Here is a 16,994-nt window from a genome sequence, read left to right as displayed (position 1 = left end):
AGCAATGAATGTGAACATTCTCGATCACCAGATTCAGAATATAACTTGTATTCAAATGAGAATCTGAATGTCTATTAGACCCTATACAGAAGTTATTGTCTCATTTTTATCCAGTCATTGTTGAAAACAAATCATCGCAATCACTCCTCACCCCTCCTGCAATCGCAAAGAAAATTCCATTTTAAAAAGGTGTGGGAAGGGAAGATGATCATTCTCTAAATCCAGAATCTACTAAAGAGCCCGAAATGCCTCAATAAAAGATGCAACCGATGTAAGCTGCACAGGATAATAGCGCTACTGTGCATTATTGAATGATGATTGTTGAAAAGAATGCCGTAGCGTTCTGCAGCACATCAAATAAATGGATTCCTGAATCCTGCCTGATGGTGACATACAAGTCCAGTAAGATAGTCAAGACATGAAAAAACAAATAAGCAGGAATCTGTGAATTGGACAGAGGAGAATTCTAATTTGGGACTTTTTTCTTGAGCTTACAAAACAAGGCTGCATATTGATTTCTGCCAGCGGCGTTTCAGTAGCTGATTACAGAACTACACTCACTAGATGGTTAATTTTGCTGTTTTGGGGTTGGTAGTGACCCCAAACCACCATAATAGTGTAGAAACATGGGAAAAAGGGAGTTTTTCCTAATATGTCTCCTTTAATGCATTTGTTTTTAAAGACATTGTCTTTGCTGTAGAACATAACCTCCAGTTTCAACACTCCACTTTATATCAACGTTTATATTGGCTAGAGCCGTGTGAATTCGTTAAATAGACACAGATGTTTGTGGAGATTCCAGCAGTCAGAGAGCAATAAGCTCAACAGAACAGGCCTGTATGTGTATTTAATTAGTATCTGGGATAGGATCAGATAACAGAGAGAAACTCTGAAGGGGAGGGAGCATCCTGAGTTTTAAAATGCAGTGGCTCATCTTCATTCTGATCTTGAGCGAAACCTCAGAGTGCTTCAGGCTAGCAGCTGCAGAAAGTTCTTGTTCCACGAGTCAACAAACAGAGAAACACTTTTTAATTCAAACATCATTCCCACAGTATACCTTGAATACAAAAGGCTGCTGATGCGTTTATTTAACTAAGGCCTGCATAACGTTTATAATAATAATAATGTCATTTAATGATTGTCTGTCTTTGTGTGGCCCTGCAATGAACTGGCGGCTTGTCCAGGGTGTGGACAGCTGGGACAGGCTCCAGCACGATCCGCGACCCGGTTCAGAAGATGAATGAATGAATGAATGAATGTAATTTAAATGGATATACAGAGAACACATTCTTACAAACAGCAAGTACGTAAACATGGTGAACGGTTTAATAGTTTCGGGAAGGTGCTTTTCGTTGGAGACCGGCTATGAATCGTTACCTTTCCTACGTTCAGTGAACGCACCGCCGCTGGGAGGTGGGCGTTGTCCAACTTTAAAGAGGGCGTGTCTGGCTGGGGGAACCAGCCGTGTGAAACCCGCCCGTCGCCCGTCTCCCCTCCAGGCTTCAGTCCGTCCCGGTGATGTCGGAGAGGACGTGAGACGTTCTGCGTTTGTCTTTAACGCCCGCCCCGCAGTGAGACGAGGAGCGTCGGAGCCTTTCTCCGCCGCCATGGGGGACGTGGTTTCCAGCCACCTGGACGAATCTAAGCGGGAGCTGGTTTCAGGTGAGCGGCGGTTGTTCTTAACTGTTTGTTGGCGGCGCCTTCGGGGACTTGAGGCGGTGGTGGGTTAAACCGGGGACGTGTCTCTGGTGGGTTTGGTCTCCCGTGGAATCACCCGTGCGTGTTCTGGAATGAAATAGAAATGCTTTATTTATCCCAGACCTGGGAAATTAGTCATAAAATAATGGGATGCGTCTATTTAAAAAAAAAAAAAAAAGCAACAATTGAAGGGACTAAAGGGGCATAAACGCGAGTCTCGGGTGGATCCAGGCGTGGCGGGGGACACTTCGAGACTGGCTCGGAAGTTACATCATTTTATGAAACTGGAAAACCCCCAGAAAAACGGATTCACTACATTGAACTGGTTATTTCATTCTGAGCCCTTCTCTGCCTCGGCCAGTATATATGAACAGGTGGCCTGTCAGAGCCTGCTCAGGTAAAGTCACCTGAGTTGCTGTGTACAGGGGGCGGCTAGGTACGGAAGCCTGTAGGCACAGGTGAGGCGCAGGTGAGGCACAGGTGATGCAGCTGTCATTCAAAGGACTGTCCGAAAGTAGCTAATGGCGTAAAAGCTGCTTGACGTTAATAATGGGACGCAGGTTCTGATGCGTCGGCGTGAATCCTGGATCAGAACAGTTCTGTTGATTTTCTTAAGCGTAATAATTTGTCTGATAATTTTGTCCTCCTCAAAGTTGGCATCCTCGGCTAACAGAATCCTTCCCCAGATCGCGTTCAGGCGTCGGCCATTCCCCCCCGACAGGTGGCTAGCTTATGCTAACATTTTGTCTCTGTTCCCGGTTGAAATGACCCGACTGACCCGCTGACTGGCGTAACAAAGACAGAATAGTAACGGTTGTTGTTGTTTCTGATTGACGACGGCTCTGGGAGAACACTGGAACAAGTTCGGGCTGTAAGTCTTACGCAACAGCCCAATCGCTAAAATAGGGTAACCTTAGCATTTAGCAACGAGCTAACAGATCTGGTTGAGTTATAGTTTTACCTCGAGGCTTAAATAAATATGCGGCTTGTTTGCTGATATTTCAGAATTATAATTTTTTTAACACTATGTTAGCTAGGTAGTGGTTGAACGCTAATATTTGCTGTTGTCTAACGGGTCTGTGCGAATTACTGTTTACTTTTTAATCCTGCAGAAGCGTGGTTAGTCATGTCTGAGCGAGCACCTGTCCAGGGGTTGAACCAGGTCAGGTCAACGTCTGGGCGCCGGTCAGGAATCTACAAATGTGTCTTTTCTTTCAGAAAGCGTGACCTCGCCCCGTTTTAAGTACCGTCCTGATGCAATCTGAATCTGATGTCCTCGTAAAGCGCTGCAATAATGGTGCTGACTAACTCAGGAAGACACATCTGTGTTAAAGGCCAAGCGTCTTTCCTTTTTTTTTAAATTCGTTTAGGCGCTCACAGATGTGGAATCTGAGGAATGCATGAAAAAGAGTGTGTGAGGCTGGCTGGAACCTCCGCCGGGCCTTGAGCTGCTGCTCATGAATGTGCGCTTGATGTTTGGTTTCACAGCGTCGCCATTGAAACCAAGTCAGCGGGTAATGTGGTCGCCCACATTCACGCTGGATTAATGGCCGTCGGAGCGAGGACTGGATTCGGGACCGACGGAGCGAGGACTGGATTAGGGCCCGTCGGAGCGAGGACTAGATTAGGGCCCGTCGGAGCGAGGACTGGATTAGGGGCCGTCGGAGCGAGGACTGGATTAGGGGCCGTCGGAGCGAGGACTGGATTAGGGCCCATCGGAGCGAGGACTAGATTAGGGCCCGTCGGAGCGAGGACTAGATTAGGGCCCGTCGGAGCGAGGACTGGATTAGGGCCCGTCGGAGCGAGGACTGGATTCTCACACGGCGCTAGAAATGCTTCGTATTTAGTTTTGCTGACTGGTGCTTCATTAATCGAAGATTAAAGATCCATTTGCGGTCGAACCCTCAGAATGTTCTTGGACAGTGAAACGCTAACCTTCATCGACTCGTTTTATGTGATGACGATGATGACGTTTGCTCTGATATCTAACGGACGGCAGAAACACGATTCCTCCGACTTCCCGCTGCCGCCTTGGCCGGTGGGTGAGGGGCCAGGAAACAGGAAGTCCCTAACAGTGTAATTTGCCCTGCCTCTGTTGTGTCTCTGGGGGGGGGGGGGGGGGGGGGGGCGTGACACTCTCACCTTCAGCACACGCCCTCCCCAGCGCAGACACCTACTTTCAATAGGTTCAGATAGTGGAAATACCTGCTGGGGGGGGGGGGGGGGGCACATTACAACACACGCTTGTGGGGGGGCGAGCTTCAACCTGTGCTTCAGAATGTTTCTGTTGGAGGGTGGGGTGTTAGCCCTTTATGGCCGATTTTAAGCAGCCTGTGAGCGTCGCGGTGTTTGCTGTGTCTGATTTTATTACAGGGCAGTGAACCACACATTTCTGTTTTTGAATGATGTCACATTTCTCGCTCGCTGGTCGCTTGTTGGGCTCGCCGTTGTTTTTGGTATGTCGGTTATTCCGCTCCTCTTTCCGTTTTCAGTCTTTGTCTCTTTCCGAGGCGGTTCAGGAATACTCGCGTCCTTTCAGTTCACTTTGTGGTCGTGATGTTCCCTCTGACCGGATCGTCGTGCAGCATCCCAGTATCGGGTGTTGGCCCGGTACTGGGATTATCATGCTGTTAGAGTGACTCTACTTGGAACTAGTTGACCTGCCCAGCGCTGAAGCGTCTGTGTCCATGTTTAGCTGAAGCAGCCTTCTTGCCCTGGATCCGAGTGCAACCCTCTTGTTTCACAGACTGAATTTATGAGCCAGCCTCTGGCTCTAACTCGGTGGAATGTTTTTGTTAAGGCACTGAGGAGCAAAGGGGGGGGGGGGGGGGGGGGTCTATTAAAGCTGCACAAAGTTTATCTCCACGATGTCCTCAAACTGCTGAGCTGTCATTGATCAGGTAAACAATGTGATTAGATTATCGCCGCAGTGGAAGACGGTCGTCGTCATCATTAGAGCCGAGCTGCTCTCAGCTCTGCAGAGGCTCTCCGGACAATTAGCCCGACCGAGTCAGCTCGCCCACAAGCGGGGGGGGGGGGGGGGTGTTCAATGGCTCCAGCTGCAGGAATAAGTCGGGATCCTTAACCCGTAGTTTCTACAGAAAAGAATTGACACCTGTCCCCTCACACCTCCTGACCTGGAGGTCAAGCGCTAGCATCACAACAACGCCATATAATGGCGTTATACCAAAGCAGTCAGTTTCCAGCAGCATCACCGCTGCCCCCCCCTAGGGTCCCCGGCAGAACTTCAGCACCAGGACTGATGTTAGTGTTGAAGGGTTGTTGCCTTGGGAACAGGCGTCTGTGATTTGAAATGGCCTAGCCTACTATTTTGAGTACGTCGCCTCGTGGATCCGTTTTAGCAAACGGAACTCCCGTGTCATTGTGGACTTAAATTAATTCTGTGCCGGAAACTGGGAAGTTCCCGTCTGCAGACATGGTCCCTTTTTTTGTTTTTTGGAAAGAGACAGACTTTCCCAAACCTCAGATGCGTCACGTTGTTTGTTGAAATGGTCATTTTGGTGGTTTAGGTCTTTGGTTATGCCCAAGAAGACATATCGGAACGTACTGTCTTCATGAGTTGATGCTTGATGGCTCTGCTCAGCCAGGAATCGGAAGGTTGCTGGTTGCTTTTAAGCTATGACAAAGAAGAGTGTCTGATTGTCTCCGTCTGTCTTGGGTGGCGTGTTTATGAATGGGGCTTTTGATTCCCTCCGCCGTCTGTTGTGGTCTGGCGGTCTTCTGATTACGCTGAGTGGCGTCTTCAAAAGGAGCCAAACCGAGGCAGCCCCGCCCAGATGGAGCAAATGAAGACCAGGAAAAAATGAACCTGAAATGTTGGTTTTCATTTTCTTGAAATGACTTTACCGACATGTTACGTTCACAGAATCTCTATTTTCTGTGTCTGGTGGGTCATAATAAATGTTCAAGATGTTTAAAGGATATATTGTTGGTATGTCTACAGACCTCGGAGGGTTAATGTGTGTTGATTCTGTCAGTCTGGTTTTTCAAGATAAAACACCGGTCAGACTCTATTAATCAATACAGAGCGAGATATATATATTCTTTGTGCAGCCTGGGAACAAATGTCTCACGGGCCGGTACCGATCGTAAGTACGGGTGGTCGTAAGTAGCGCAGGTCACAACTCCGATAGTACCTGTAACTATGAAATTGAAAGAAGAAACTGGGAGAGGAAAAATGGTGGAGCATCAGCAATCAGAGGAGTATAAGCATGGGGCACTGGAGAGTTTGAGTCACGGCACTAAGAAGAAAGCAACTGTTGATGTTCGATGCGTCACTTAAATGTGTCGCCAATCTGTTGAGATGTTTCTCCGCACAAAAAGCTCATTTTATCAGGTTTCTGTCGAAAACCGGTCCAGAATGAAAAACTGTAGTAACAGGTTTTTTTTGTACCTGATGAAAGAAGGGTTGGTGTTCAAATAGTCGTAGTAATAGTAGTAAATAATATTCTGTGGGTCTTGAAATGTAGGGTAAAATGTCTGGCACACATTTCCCGACTCGCTCTCTCTCTCATGGTTCCTAGCCGTGCTTCCTGGCCACCTGATTGGCCGCTCCGTTTGGTGCAGACGAGCGCACCCATCGGTCACTGACGATGTTGACGTGATTGAGTAATAATTTCCATGAGACAAAGCACGAGTTGGCGTCGGGTCTCTGACACTTGAAGCCGGGAAGTTGCACATGTTTCTCCGCCTCTTCCTGCAGCTGCTCTCGTCTCTGCTAATCGTCACATTCCTCATGAAACTTCCTGTCCAAAGGGCAAGCTTCCCAGAACGCTGTATTCCCACGAGCGTCAGCCAGTAGAAGAAATAAAGTGCAATCATTCACGTTGATTTTCAGGGAATCAACTTTATCCTTGGGAATCGTCTCTGTGCTGGTTGGGCTCCTCCTTCTTCTTTGTGACGGAAGCGGCCGGGTCAGAATGACCCTCTGCTGGTAACTTGAAGATTGGTGAAGTCTCAGTGGGAGAGCGCAGGGCTTCAGGTGACTCATACTGGCGGCATGCGCTAGAGTGTGTTCTCCTGAGTCACCGGGGTGGTGGATCAGTCATCGGTTCAAAGGATCTGACCAACATTCATTCACTTCTAGTGCAGACGGTTAATGAGGATGGGAATGGTCCCAGTTAGCCTGAACTCTGCTAGGACTTTGTGCCCACCAGCAGACAGAACTGCAGCCGAGGTCAAGTTTACCGTCGAGGTATTTCAAAATATGTGGACAGTTTTGTCCCGGATCGTCTGTCTCCCTCTTGAGCTGGATGTACGAGTCAGAGTAAATGCGAGCCAACGTCCACCTGAAAGTGGAACCATAAAAAAATGACTCCTTGCCCGTCCCGTTCGGTCAGGACATCGGGCCTCCTGGCAGGAACACCAAGAACCTCGTCTTGAACATTTCTACGCCGTTTCTTCACTCGCGTTCTCGTGAGCTTAAGGCTTGTCCTTTCCCACTGAGCTAATCATTAAGATTTATTGCGTTACATTCTTGGCAGTGTTCGTGTTTGTGGTCACGCCAAGTGTTTGTAATCGGAACACTGGCGGAGAACTCCATGAACCCCTCAGTGCACGTAGTGTTCGTGCACAGCCATTCCACGGATTTTAATGTTCTGCTTCTTCATGGAGCGGCCGCTGTGCAGCGGGACCTCGCTGTCGTCTTCAGGACGCTCTGTCCCGTGCAGCCAGAACTGAGCTCTGAGTCGGCCGCGCCCTCACACGTGGCACTGACTTGATCTGGATTCGGGCTCAGCCGGGACGGTGTAAGAGGCCGGACATGTGAACGGCGATGCTGTGCTCACCAAGTTGGATGTCTCACTTTGGCCTGGGAACATTTTTCCCACGTGAGGACCGCTTTGGTTCTGAGGCCAGAGGAGCTCCACTATCACTAAAGTAAATAGACGGCGTGATTCTGTCACTGGGTGAGGAAAGAGCTGAAGTGACCTACATTCCTAGAGATAAGGGGTATAATAGATGAGCAGTTCTGCTAATCGTATGAAATGTTTGCAAGATGGTGTCGAGCTAGATTATCGCCTCGTGCTGGTAACTAAAGGACTGGAACCTTAAAGGCCGACGCCCAGGCCGAGGCTATGGAATCTGTCTGTTGGCAAGATAACTCAAAAGGTTCTGGATGGATCTTGATGAAACGTTCAAGGAATGATGGGAATGTTACCAGGAACAGAGGACTATATTTTGGTGATGATCCAGAAGAGATCCTGGATTATGGATCAGATTGAATATTAACATTACTTAATGGAGCTTCAGAATGTGTTGCTCAATATCTCGGTTCATTATTGACCGACGTTTATGGAATTTGACACAATCATGGCGGGTGGGGGGGCCTCTATCTCACCCCCGAATTTCATCTTCAAAAAATATTCCATTTTAACATTGAAAACTCCATTTCAGGATTTAAAAACCAGTTAAAAATCAACTCTGATTCACTTTGACTTTTCATGGTTGGTGTATAAAGACACCAAGAACAATCTAGAACCTTCTGGGGCTGATCCAGATCAACATGTGGACGGTGTGGATCCAGTTAGGAGGCGGGTGAGCTGCTTGGTGGAGGTCTGTGCTCTCTGTGCTTTTCTAGTTTAATGAGTGTAAAACCATTTAAAGAGGACAGTTCAGCTTCAGGTTCTGATATAATGAGGCTTATCAAACTAAAGTGTGACTGATCTGGAAGCATTATGTTAAAACTGAGGTGGCACAGTTTCAATATTCTGATCGGGGGCATTCTCTGAACCAGCATCATGTAAGTGAAAAAAATAAAAGCTTGTTTGAGAATATTTATGCAAAATGATCAGTCGTCTTTATACTAGTGTCTTACTGGGCTTAACCGCTTTCATTTTAAAATGTTCTCTTTTGTCTCGTCCTATAAATCACTTAATTGTGTGCGTGTGCGTGTGTGCGCGTGTGTGTGCGTGTGCGTGTGTGCGCGTGTGTGTTTCAGCTCACACCGTGGAAGTGATGAAGGACTTCAGCCGTCTGTACGAGCAGCAGTACGCCGTCGCTCTCTTCAACAGCGTTCGCTTTGACATAGAAGGAGGCGCAGGTCTCCAGCCCCAGCTCCTGCACCGCAAGGTGGGGTGTCCTCCTGCAGGGCGTGGCCCGCTGAGCGACTCTGTAGATGGGTGGCGTGCTAAACCTCCGTTGGTGAAGGGTGGATCCTGTTTCCTGTAGTGCCGTTCCACATTCTAGTGCCACCTTCGGTTCCTCTGGATTCTATTGGCGTCCACGCTTTTGTGTTTTAATCCTAACAAGAATGCGCCGCTACTATTCTCAAATGTAAAATGAAGGCGCTGAAGATGGCCCTGCTTGTTGGTAGCACAGCTGGAGTCCGTTAAGACTGTAGCAAGGAATGCAGCTGGCTTTGAGGAGTAAGGTGCTGATGGATGCTTGGAAGAGGAAGAAGAAGTGTGGACTGGCTGTGGTGCTAATAAAGTTCTCAAATCGTTCTTTGAACAGATTCCCCTGGAGAACAAGTCCATCTTCTCTGGCTCGCTCTTCCAGTACCTGGAGGAGAGCAAGAAATGGAGGAACCGCTTCCTGTTCATTCCAGACACGTACAACATCAACCATTACGACAGCAAATCGGTAGGGGGGGCCCGGAGCCGCCTGTCCGGTCTGTTTCTGGCCGCTCCCCGGTTTCACTCTGCTCCCCGTGTTTACCGCCAGGCGCACGACAAGCACCTCCAGCCCAAAGGAAGCATCAACTGTGCTGGCTACAGAGTGCTGACATCCATGGAGCAGTACATGGAGCTGATCAGCGACAGCCTTCCTGGTGAGGCCCCCCGACAACACGTTACACTTGCATGTGAACGTTAGATTTGTACCGCCAGAGGCGTGTGAAATGTTGCACCCCGTACGTTAAATGTAGCTTAAGTTCATATTGTAACTTTTGACTTTTTCCCCAGACGTGAAAGCCAAGATGGGGAGTTCCCCCCTTTTGAAGTGCGCCACCCAGTTCCCTCTGATCCTGTTCCACCCGTACGGCCGCCACTACTGCTTCTGCCTGGTGACGGAGACGGAGCAGCAGAAGTGGCACGCCGTCCTGCAGGACTGTGTCCGGCACACCAACGACGGTCAGTTCTGAGGACTAGCGGTGATTAGCGGCGGTACCCGCTCCTCGCTTTGCGCGCGCGAGAGGTTGAGGAGCAGCCCGTTCTCAAACCGTCGGCCCTCTCTTTGCCGCTGTAACGGGGAGGCTTCAAAGTTCGGGAGTGTGTCGGAGGGGAATGTTTGACTCTGAGTTCTGTCTCGCAATCCAAGTCATAGCAAAGGTTCTATTGGGCTGAGATCCGGCCAGTCAAGTTCTTCAACACCAAACTCACTCGGCCGTCTCTTTATGGACTTTGCTTCGTCACGCAGAAACGGGAAGGGGCCTCCCCATACGTCCCCACAAAGTTCCGAGTGTGCTGAAGTATAACCCCCCCCCCCTCCACCAAACGTTACGCTTGGCACAATGCAGTCAGACTAGTACTAGTGCCGATCAAAGGGGCTGTATAAAAAGCCCCATCAAAGGGTGATTAGAATGGCAAAGCTGATCTAAGACCTTGTGGGGGGGGGGCTTCACAAGGTCTGGACCGAGGCTGGAGTCAGAGCATCAAGAACGTCCACACAGACGAGTCCAGGAACTGGACTACAAATGTCTCATTCCTGGCGTCTACCCGCTCCTGATCCAGCATCGGAAACGTCTCTCCTGAAGACGTTCTTGTGGGGAAGCTGGGCAAATGTGTAAACTCCATGAAGGGGGGGGGGGGTCTGTAAAATACAGATCACAAAACTAAACCGGGAACGTTTCCTTAATGCGAAGTAACTGGTGGAATAGCAGCAGGAATAATCTAATCCGCTTGTGTTTAGTCTGCTAACGGCTACTTTTCCTGTTCCAGGTTTGTCAGAGGCGGATCAAATCCAAACGCCAGCCTTCACCGACGCTGTGCGACTCTATCGCCAGGCTCAAGGGCAGTACGGCACCTGGGACATGATGTGTGGCAAACCATCACAGGTGAGAACGTGGGAGTGGGAAATGGAGCCCGCGCTCGTTTGGAAGTGTTCCGGCGTGATGCGGCTCGTCAACGTGTTCCCACTGAGGGCTTGTTCTGAGCAGGCATGTAGGTGGCCCAGCTTTCTGTACCTGTAGCTCTGAACAGGTTATTCTGGATGTGTCACGCTGTGTACACGACCTCAGGCCTGGCTGCAGGGCGGGGCCCCGGTTACGCCATACCGGGGGCCCCACCGCGGCGACATCAGGGCCCTTGATTTAAATATTTTCATTGGGGGCCTTTTTAACTGCGCTTAGTCGGAGCCGTCATGCAGGAGAGGCTCTGATTGGCTTGTGTGACCTGACTGTAACAGGAATAAAGCTCCTACCAGGTTCAACACGGTGTGTGTGTGTTCGTGTTCCTCCCTTCCAGATCCTGTCTAACCTGGTGATGGAAAGCCTCCTCCCAAAGCTGAGGGATCTCATCTCCCCCCGACTCAAAGGCAAATTACAGGACAGGCAGAGGAACTGGATGCTGGTACGAAACCCCTCCACACCTTTGTGGTCGGTTACTCTGAATGTGTTGAGACTCGTGTGACGGAACAGGTCGGATGAACACCCCCCCCCCCCCCCCCCCCCCCCGCCCGATGAGGCTGCGTGGGGCTTTACCTTTAAACGTGTGTCCCCCGTGTGCAGATCAGTGACGCGGTGTACGGCCTGGTCCGGGACCAGTGCCAGGCCCAGTACGAGGCGCTGCTGAGGGAATGTGAGGCGGCCCGCTCCTCCCTGGAGGGGTCCATACGAACGGACATGGACCAGATCATCACCTCCAAGGAGCACGTGACCGGCAAGATCAGAGGTCGGTGAGAGTGGGCGTGGCTTCCTCCAGAAATGCTACTTGTATGCGTTGGAATATTATAGTATATAATAGTACCCCCCCCCCCCCCCCCCCCCCCCACAGCGGTGGTTCTCCCCAAGGCTGAGAAGCTGCTGAAGGTGAGCATCCAGCCCTACATCGGCTCCATCCTGGACGCCCTGATGGAGCCGACCAGCCGAGGCTTCTTCGAGGTCCGTGATTTGTTCTTCAGAGAGCTGGTGGACATGAGCAAGAATACCCTGAACGAGGGCACCAAGGAGACCGTAGCTCAGGTGGGGGGTGAACACCAGTCCGTCTCGGCCCTGTAATCTGGCTTGTGGGGCAGGATTATTAACGCTTCGTCCTCCGCAGCACATGGAGGTCATCTCCATGCTGGCGTTCCACCCGGTGAAGATGCAGAGCTGCTACGAGAAGGTGGAGCAGCTGAGTCTGGAGGGTCTGCAGCAGCGGTTTGACGTCTCCAGCCCCTCCGTGTTCGTCCAGAGGGCCCAGATCCTCATGAGAGAGGTGACGTTTACCCGTTGGATTATAGGAATGGCTAATCCTGATCCGAACTCTGATCCCGATCCAAGTATTGTTCTGCATCGGGCTGTTTGAATTATGAGGATCATGGAAAATTCTCTACTGTGAGATGCCGGCCTCTCCCCGCCCCCCCCCCCCCCCCGAGCCCCTTCTCGTATAAAGCCGAGGCCTCTGGGAGAATCGCATTCGTCTTCTGTGCATCCAGACTCGAACAAGAACTCAGTGGCAGGCATTCAGAGCCCCTCCAATGGTGAAATCACTTATCATGACATCCCTTGTTAGGCCAGTGGGGGGCGGGGGGGTGGGGGGGTCCACACTTTGACTCAAGGTCATTCAGAGTTAAAGTTCTTTGTAGAAGCTGCATACAATCAAGTTTACACTCTAAAAAACTAAAGTCCGAGTCTACTGGCTGCTCTGGAGCGGGGGGGGGGCTGCTGTGAGTTAAACCCAGTCCTGGGTCCCCCACACCTCACACCGGGTTGTAGGAAAGCCCAGCCGACCCCCGGGATGAGCGTCATTCCGTGGACGTCTGAGATTGACGTGTTCTTTGATGAAAGACTCTCTCAGCCTCCAGCCGTAACTTAGCAACCAGAGAATGAAGCTACAAACTGACCATGAACTCAAAGAGAAGAGAAACGACCCGTCTGACGAGGTTCCTGAGACGGACTGCTGTTTGAACTTCTGGGTTCGGCAGTAGAAACACGGCAGGCATTGATCCAGAACCGGTTCTGGAGTCATCATGTGTGTCTTCTTGTGTTCAAGACAAATATCCTGGAGCTCGAATTCACAAGATAAATAGACCCGAGCTTCGCTCCGACAGGCTGAAGCTGCAGCTGCAGATCGTAGCGTTGCTTGAATTCCGTTGGGCTTTCTTTGACGTTGATTATTGATCGGTCATTGGATGAATATCGCGTCCTCTGTAAAGGGACATTTGATCTCTGCGTCCACAGCAAATGGACGACGCCGTTTACACCTTTGAGCAGATTCTATACCAGAGTCTGGAGGCTCAGGTTACGGAGGAGCTCTGCAAGACCATCCAGCGCTGCCAGGACCGAGTCATTAAGGTCGCGCACACGCACATGCACGCAAACACACACACACAGACCAGAGCAGCTGAATGGAATCCAGCCATGGTTCAGTTTATTAGAATTATTCACGCCCGTGTTTTCTGTCCTGTCAGAAGGGCGTTCATGAAAAAGAATCTTGTTCCCACTGCCCGTCTCTCGACCGGCTCCTTTAGCATGTCCAGTTGTCCCTCGCTATGCAGCGGTTCACTTTGCACGGATTCACTGTAGCCGAACAGCCCGACATACGTATCAGAGATCAGATCAGATCAGAAAAACTTTATTATCCCTGTGAGGGGCAATTCGTTTCACAGCCAGCAGAGACACACCACAATTCGGTCAACGCACAAACAAAACATAAAAGGTGCGCAAGTGGAATAAAAGCTGGTCATAAAAGGCTGTTGATAAAACCAATGCAGGAAGAAATGACTTTTTCAATCTGCCGTACGCGCTGCCGTTTCTGTTGGAGCAGAGGGGCCTCACTCGACAGGCATTAGAATGAAACGGTCCGTTATCGGATCACCAGAAGTGGATGATGGACGACGACCAACGCAAGTCGTTCATCCTTTAGCCGTAACTTCCTGCAGCTTCAGCCCGACAGCCTTGATGAATCTAAATCCCCGTTCTGGTGTTTCGGAAGGAAGGCGGCGTGAAAACCCGTTTCCGCTGTCGGTTGTTCTGCAGAAGTTCGACTACGACAGCAGCACCGTGAGGAAGCGTTTCTTCCGCGAGGCCCTTCTTCAGATCTTCATCCCCTACATGCTGAAGCAGCTCAGCCCTGCCCTCGGCTCGGTGAGTCAACCGGAGGACCGTCGTGTCCAGCTGGTGGCGCTGCAGAAGCGTCTCACCGCTGACTGCCCTTGTTGCGCTGCAGGAGCTGCCTCGCTTCCAGGAGCTGATCTTTGAGGATTTCTCTCGCTTCATCCTGGTGGAGAACATCTTTGAGGAGGTCGTGCTGCACTCTGTGATGAAGGACATCATGATGGGTGGGTCCTCTGCACTCGCACACGTTCTTATGGAGTGGACAAAGGGTGCTGCTGAAGTGGGCTCAAAATGTCTTCGGACTGAAGGCGCTTAGAGGTCGGCTCAAGGTCGGCTCTGGTCAGGCCGGATTTAGGACGCCGTTCTGATTGGTTGGAAACGACAAAACGTTTATTAGAGAAGCTTTCAGCCGGCTGACCCGTCTGGGTTCTACCCGCCTGCGCTGGTTCTACCAGTGTGCTCCAGTTCCTGCGCGGCTGCGCGGCTTGTAACTTCAAAAGTACTCTATAAATTGTACTCCTTAATGTACAAAAGGGAATCCAGGTTTATGAGCAGCGGTTTCAAAGGTTCTGACGTGTAAAATCTGCCGTCTGACGAGTTGTCGTCTTCGCTCTTCCTCCGCCTGCAGCTGTGAAGGAGGCTGCGGTCCAGAGAAGACACAACCTCTTCAGGGACAGCGTTGTCCTTGACAACAGCGACCCCAGCCTGCACCTACTGGGAGACAAGCCCTCCATCGACTGGGCAGGGGAGTACGGAGGCGCCCAAGAGGAGGTGGGCAATGCAGAGGAGAATGTTGAGGGTGAAGGTGAAGGTGGAGACCCCCAAAAGAGGAAGAGGATGAAGCAGGTGGTGTCAATGATCCAGGTGGAAGACGCTCTAGTCCTGCCAAGCGAGTCGTGCGTCGAGGTGCCTGGTGTCGATGACATCCTGGAGGAGGAGGAGGAGGAAGATGGCGGAGAGAACCTGGCTGATAAAGTTTCTCCTGCTAGTCCCAAAGCTTCAGAGAAGTCTCCAGACTTATCAAACGGTTCTGTCTCGACGGAGGAGAAAGACAAACCAGAGTGTAAAGAAGAAGTCCTGTTGAAGGTCGATGCTTCTACAGAGAGCGCCTCAGTCCTACAGGAGAAGGATGGAGAGGAGAAGGATGGAGAGGAGCGCTTTGATGCTAAACCTCCTCCTGCTAGTCCCAAAGCTTCAGAGAATCCTCCAGACTTATCAAACGGTTCTGTCTCGATGGAGGAGAAAGCCAAAGCAGAGGATAAAGAAGTCCCGCTGAAGGTCGATGCTTCTCCAGAGAGCGCCTCAGTCCTGCAGGAGAAGGATGGAGAGGAGAAGGATGGAGAGGAGCGCTTTGATGCTAAACCTCCTCCTGCTAGTCCCAAAGCTTCAGAGAATCCTCCAGACTCATCAAACGGTTCTGTCTCGATGGAGGAGAAAGCCAAAGCAGAGGATAAAGAAGTCCCGCTGAAGGTCGATGCTTCTCCAGAGAGCTCCTCGGTCCTACAGGAGGAGAAGGACGGAGCTGGAGAGGAGAAGGATGGAGAGGAGAAGGATGGAGAGGAGCGCTTTGATGCTAAACCTCCTCCTGCTAGTCCCAAAGCTTCAGAGAATCCAGACTTATCAAACGGTTCTGTCTCGACGGAAGAGAAAGCCAAAGCAGAATGTAAAGTAGAAGTCCTGCTGAAGGATGAAACGGCTGCAGGAAGCACTTCGGACGGAGGAGAGGAACCGCCGCAATCCAGCCAGGAAGCGTCAGAGGAGGTGCCGCCGCCACCGCCTCCTTCAGAGGAAATCTCATGCGGGGTCACGAACACGGCAACAAGTAGCCCTGCAGAGGAGAAGTCTGACCTCCCCCCGCCTCCGTGCAATGACAGCGGCTTCCAGTCTCCCTCCACTGAAGGAGGGGAGGGAGAGGAGGAGGGAGCTCCGAGCAAAGTGGCCCCGCAGCCTGCGAAGGAGGAGGAGGCCGTTTCCACAGGAGCAGGAGCAGAAACCACAACCAGGGACTCTGAGACCGGAGTCCAGTGATCTGGCCCAGACTCGGCGCTGTTCAACCCACAAGGGCGTCCTCTTCCTCAGCAGAACTCAGTCGGCAGCTCATCTTCATCACAACGGCAGGCGTAGCTGTTGTCCACGCATCTTACGGTCATAGACACGGACCTTTCTCCTCACCTCGGTATAAATGTGAGCCCCCCCACCCCCCCCGGGCTACGGTGCCTCTGGTGACATTCGGTATTCCTGCATGCGGCGCGGCGGCGCAGGCGTGGTTGTGTCTCGCCGTGACGTCTCGATCCTTTCCTCAATAGGACGAACTGTTTTACGAGATTAACCCTTAATGAATAAAGCTTGTGTATATTATGTATAAATACATGTATGGATCAGGGAGCTTCCAGAATGTCATTTTACATAATTTTATTGTACTCTCTGCCTCTTTTCTTTTCTTTTCTTCACCTCCGTTTAATTTATTGATGCACACATCTGTTTTTGGACCAATGTTCTTTTAGAGTTATTTTACCCGAGTGCTATAAACTGAAAATAAATCCTTATTGATTATCGGCGTGTCTTCGTGGTGCTTTCTCGTGCACGCTCGCTTCGTTGTCTGGAATGGGACCGTCTCCGTCTCCAGCAGCCGATCTGGCAGGCTCACGCTCCTGACTGACTGGAATCAGTCGGCCCCCGATACGGTCAGACAAACTGATGCTCTGCAGACTGGACGCGAGAAGTTACTCGTTCAGTAATCTCGCAGGTGTACGCCAGGTGGCGCCGTTTCCCCGTGTATGACGAGGGACGGCTTGTGTCCTGTGAGCTCGGCGTTAAAGCAGCAGAACGTTAGCCTGCACAGAATCATTGATTTAAGAAGTGGGGCGTCTTGCAGCGCTGCAGGGAACAAACCAGCCTGATTGTTGCTGAAGTTAATTTGGGTGCAGAAGTAGAGCACAGAGTCCTGGAGGATGCCGTCCTCCTCTACCAGGTTCATCCGTTGCACCTGGTGCCGTGGTCTGTGTGGATGTGGGCAGGTGCTGGTCTGGTATCCAGCTCCATGCTGAACTGATGAGAAGCAAGCCGCCTCCTCCCAGCGCCA

The 16,994-nt window shown here is 50.9% G+C and overlaps 1 protein-coding gene across 1 annotated transcript; it reads left to right on the top strand.

Moving 5' to 3' along the window:
* Positions 1 to 1,607: 1,607 nt before the first annotated feature.
* On the top strand, positions 1,608 to 16,450 carry niban2b (niban apoptosis regulator 2b). Its single transcript, XM_068760967.1, has 14 exons — positions 1,608 to 1,662; positions 8,657 to 8,787; positions 9,172 to 9,300; positions 9,382 to 9,487; positions 9,621 to 9,788; positions 10,596 to 10,711; positions 11,121 to 11,225; positions 11,384 to 11,546; positions 11,649 to 11,836; positions 11,916 to 12,071; positions 13,037 to 13,150; positions 13,835 to 13,942; positions 14,025 to 14,136; positions 14,541 to 16,450. The coding sequence occupies exons 1-14, from the start codon at positions 1,608 to 1,610 to the stop codon at positions 15,938 to 15,940; spliced, it is 3,051 nt and encodes a 1,016-aa protein (XP_068617068.1). The 3' UTR covers positions 15,941 to 16,450.
* Positions 16,451 to 16,994: the final 544 nt, after the last annotated feature.

This window comes from Brachionichthys hirsutus, chromosome 4 (genome assembly GCF_040956055.1).
Source record: "Brachionichthys hirsutus isolate HB-005 chromosome 4, CSIRO-AGI_Bhir_v1, whole genome shotgun sequence".
Lineage (NCBI taxonomy): Eukaryota > Metazoa > Chordata > Actinopteri > Lophiiformes > Brachionichthyidae > Brachionichthys > Brachionichthys hirsutus.
The sequence above is the reverse complement of the archived record's forward strand: the minus strand, read 5'-3'. Positions and strand labels throughout refer to the sequence as shown.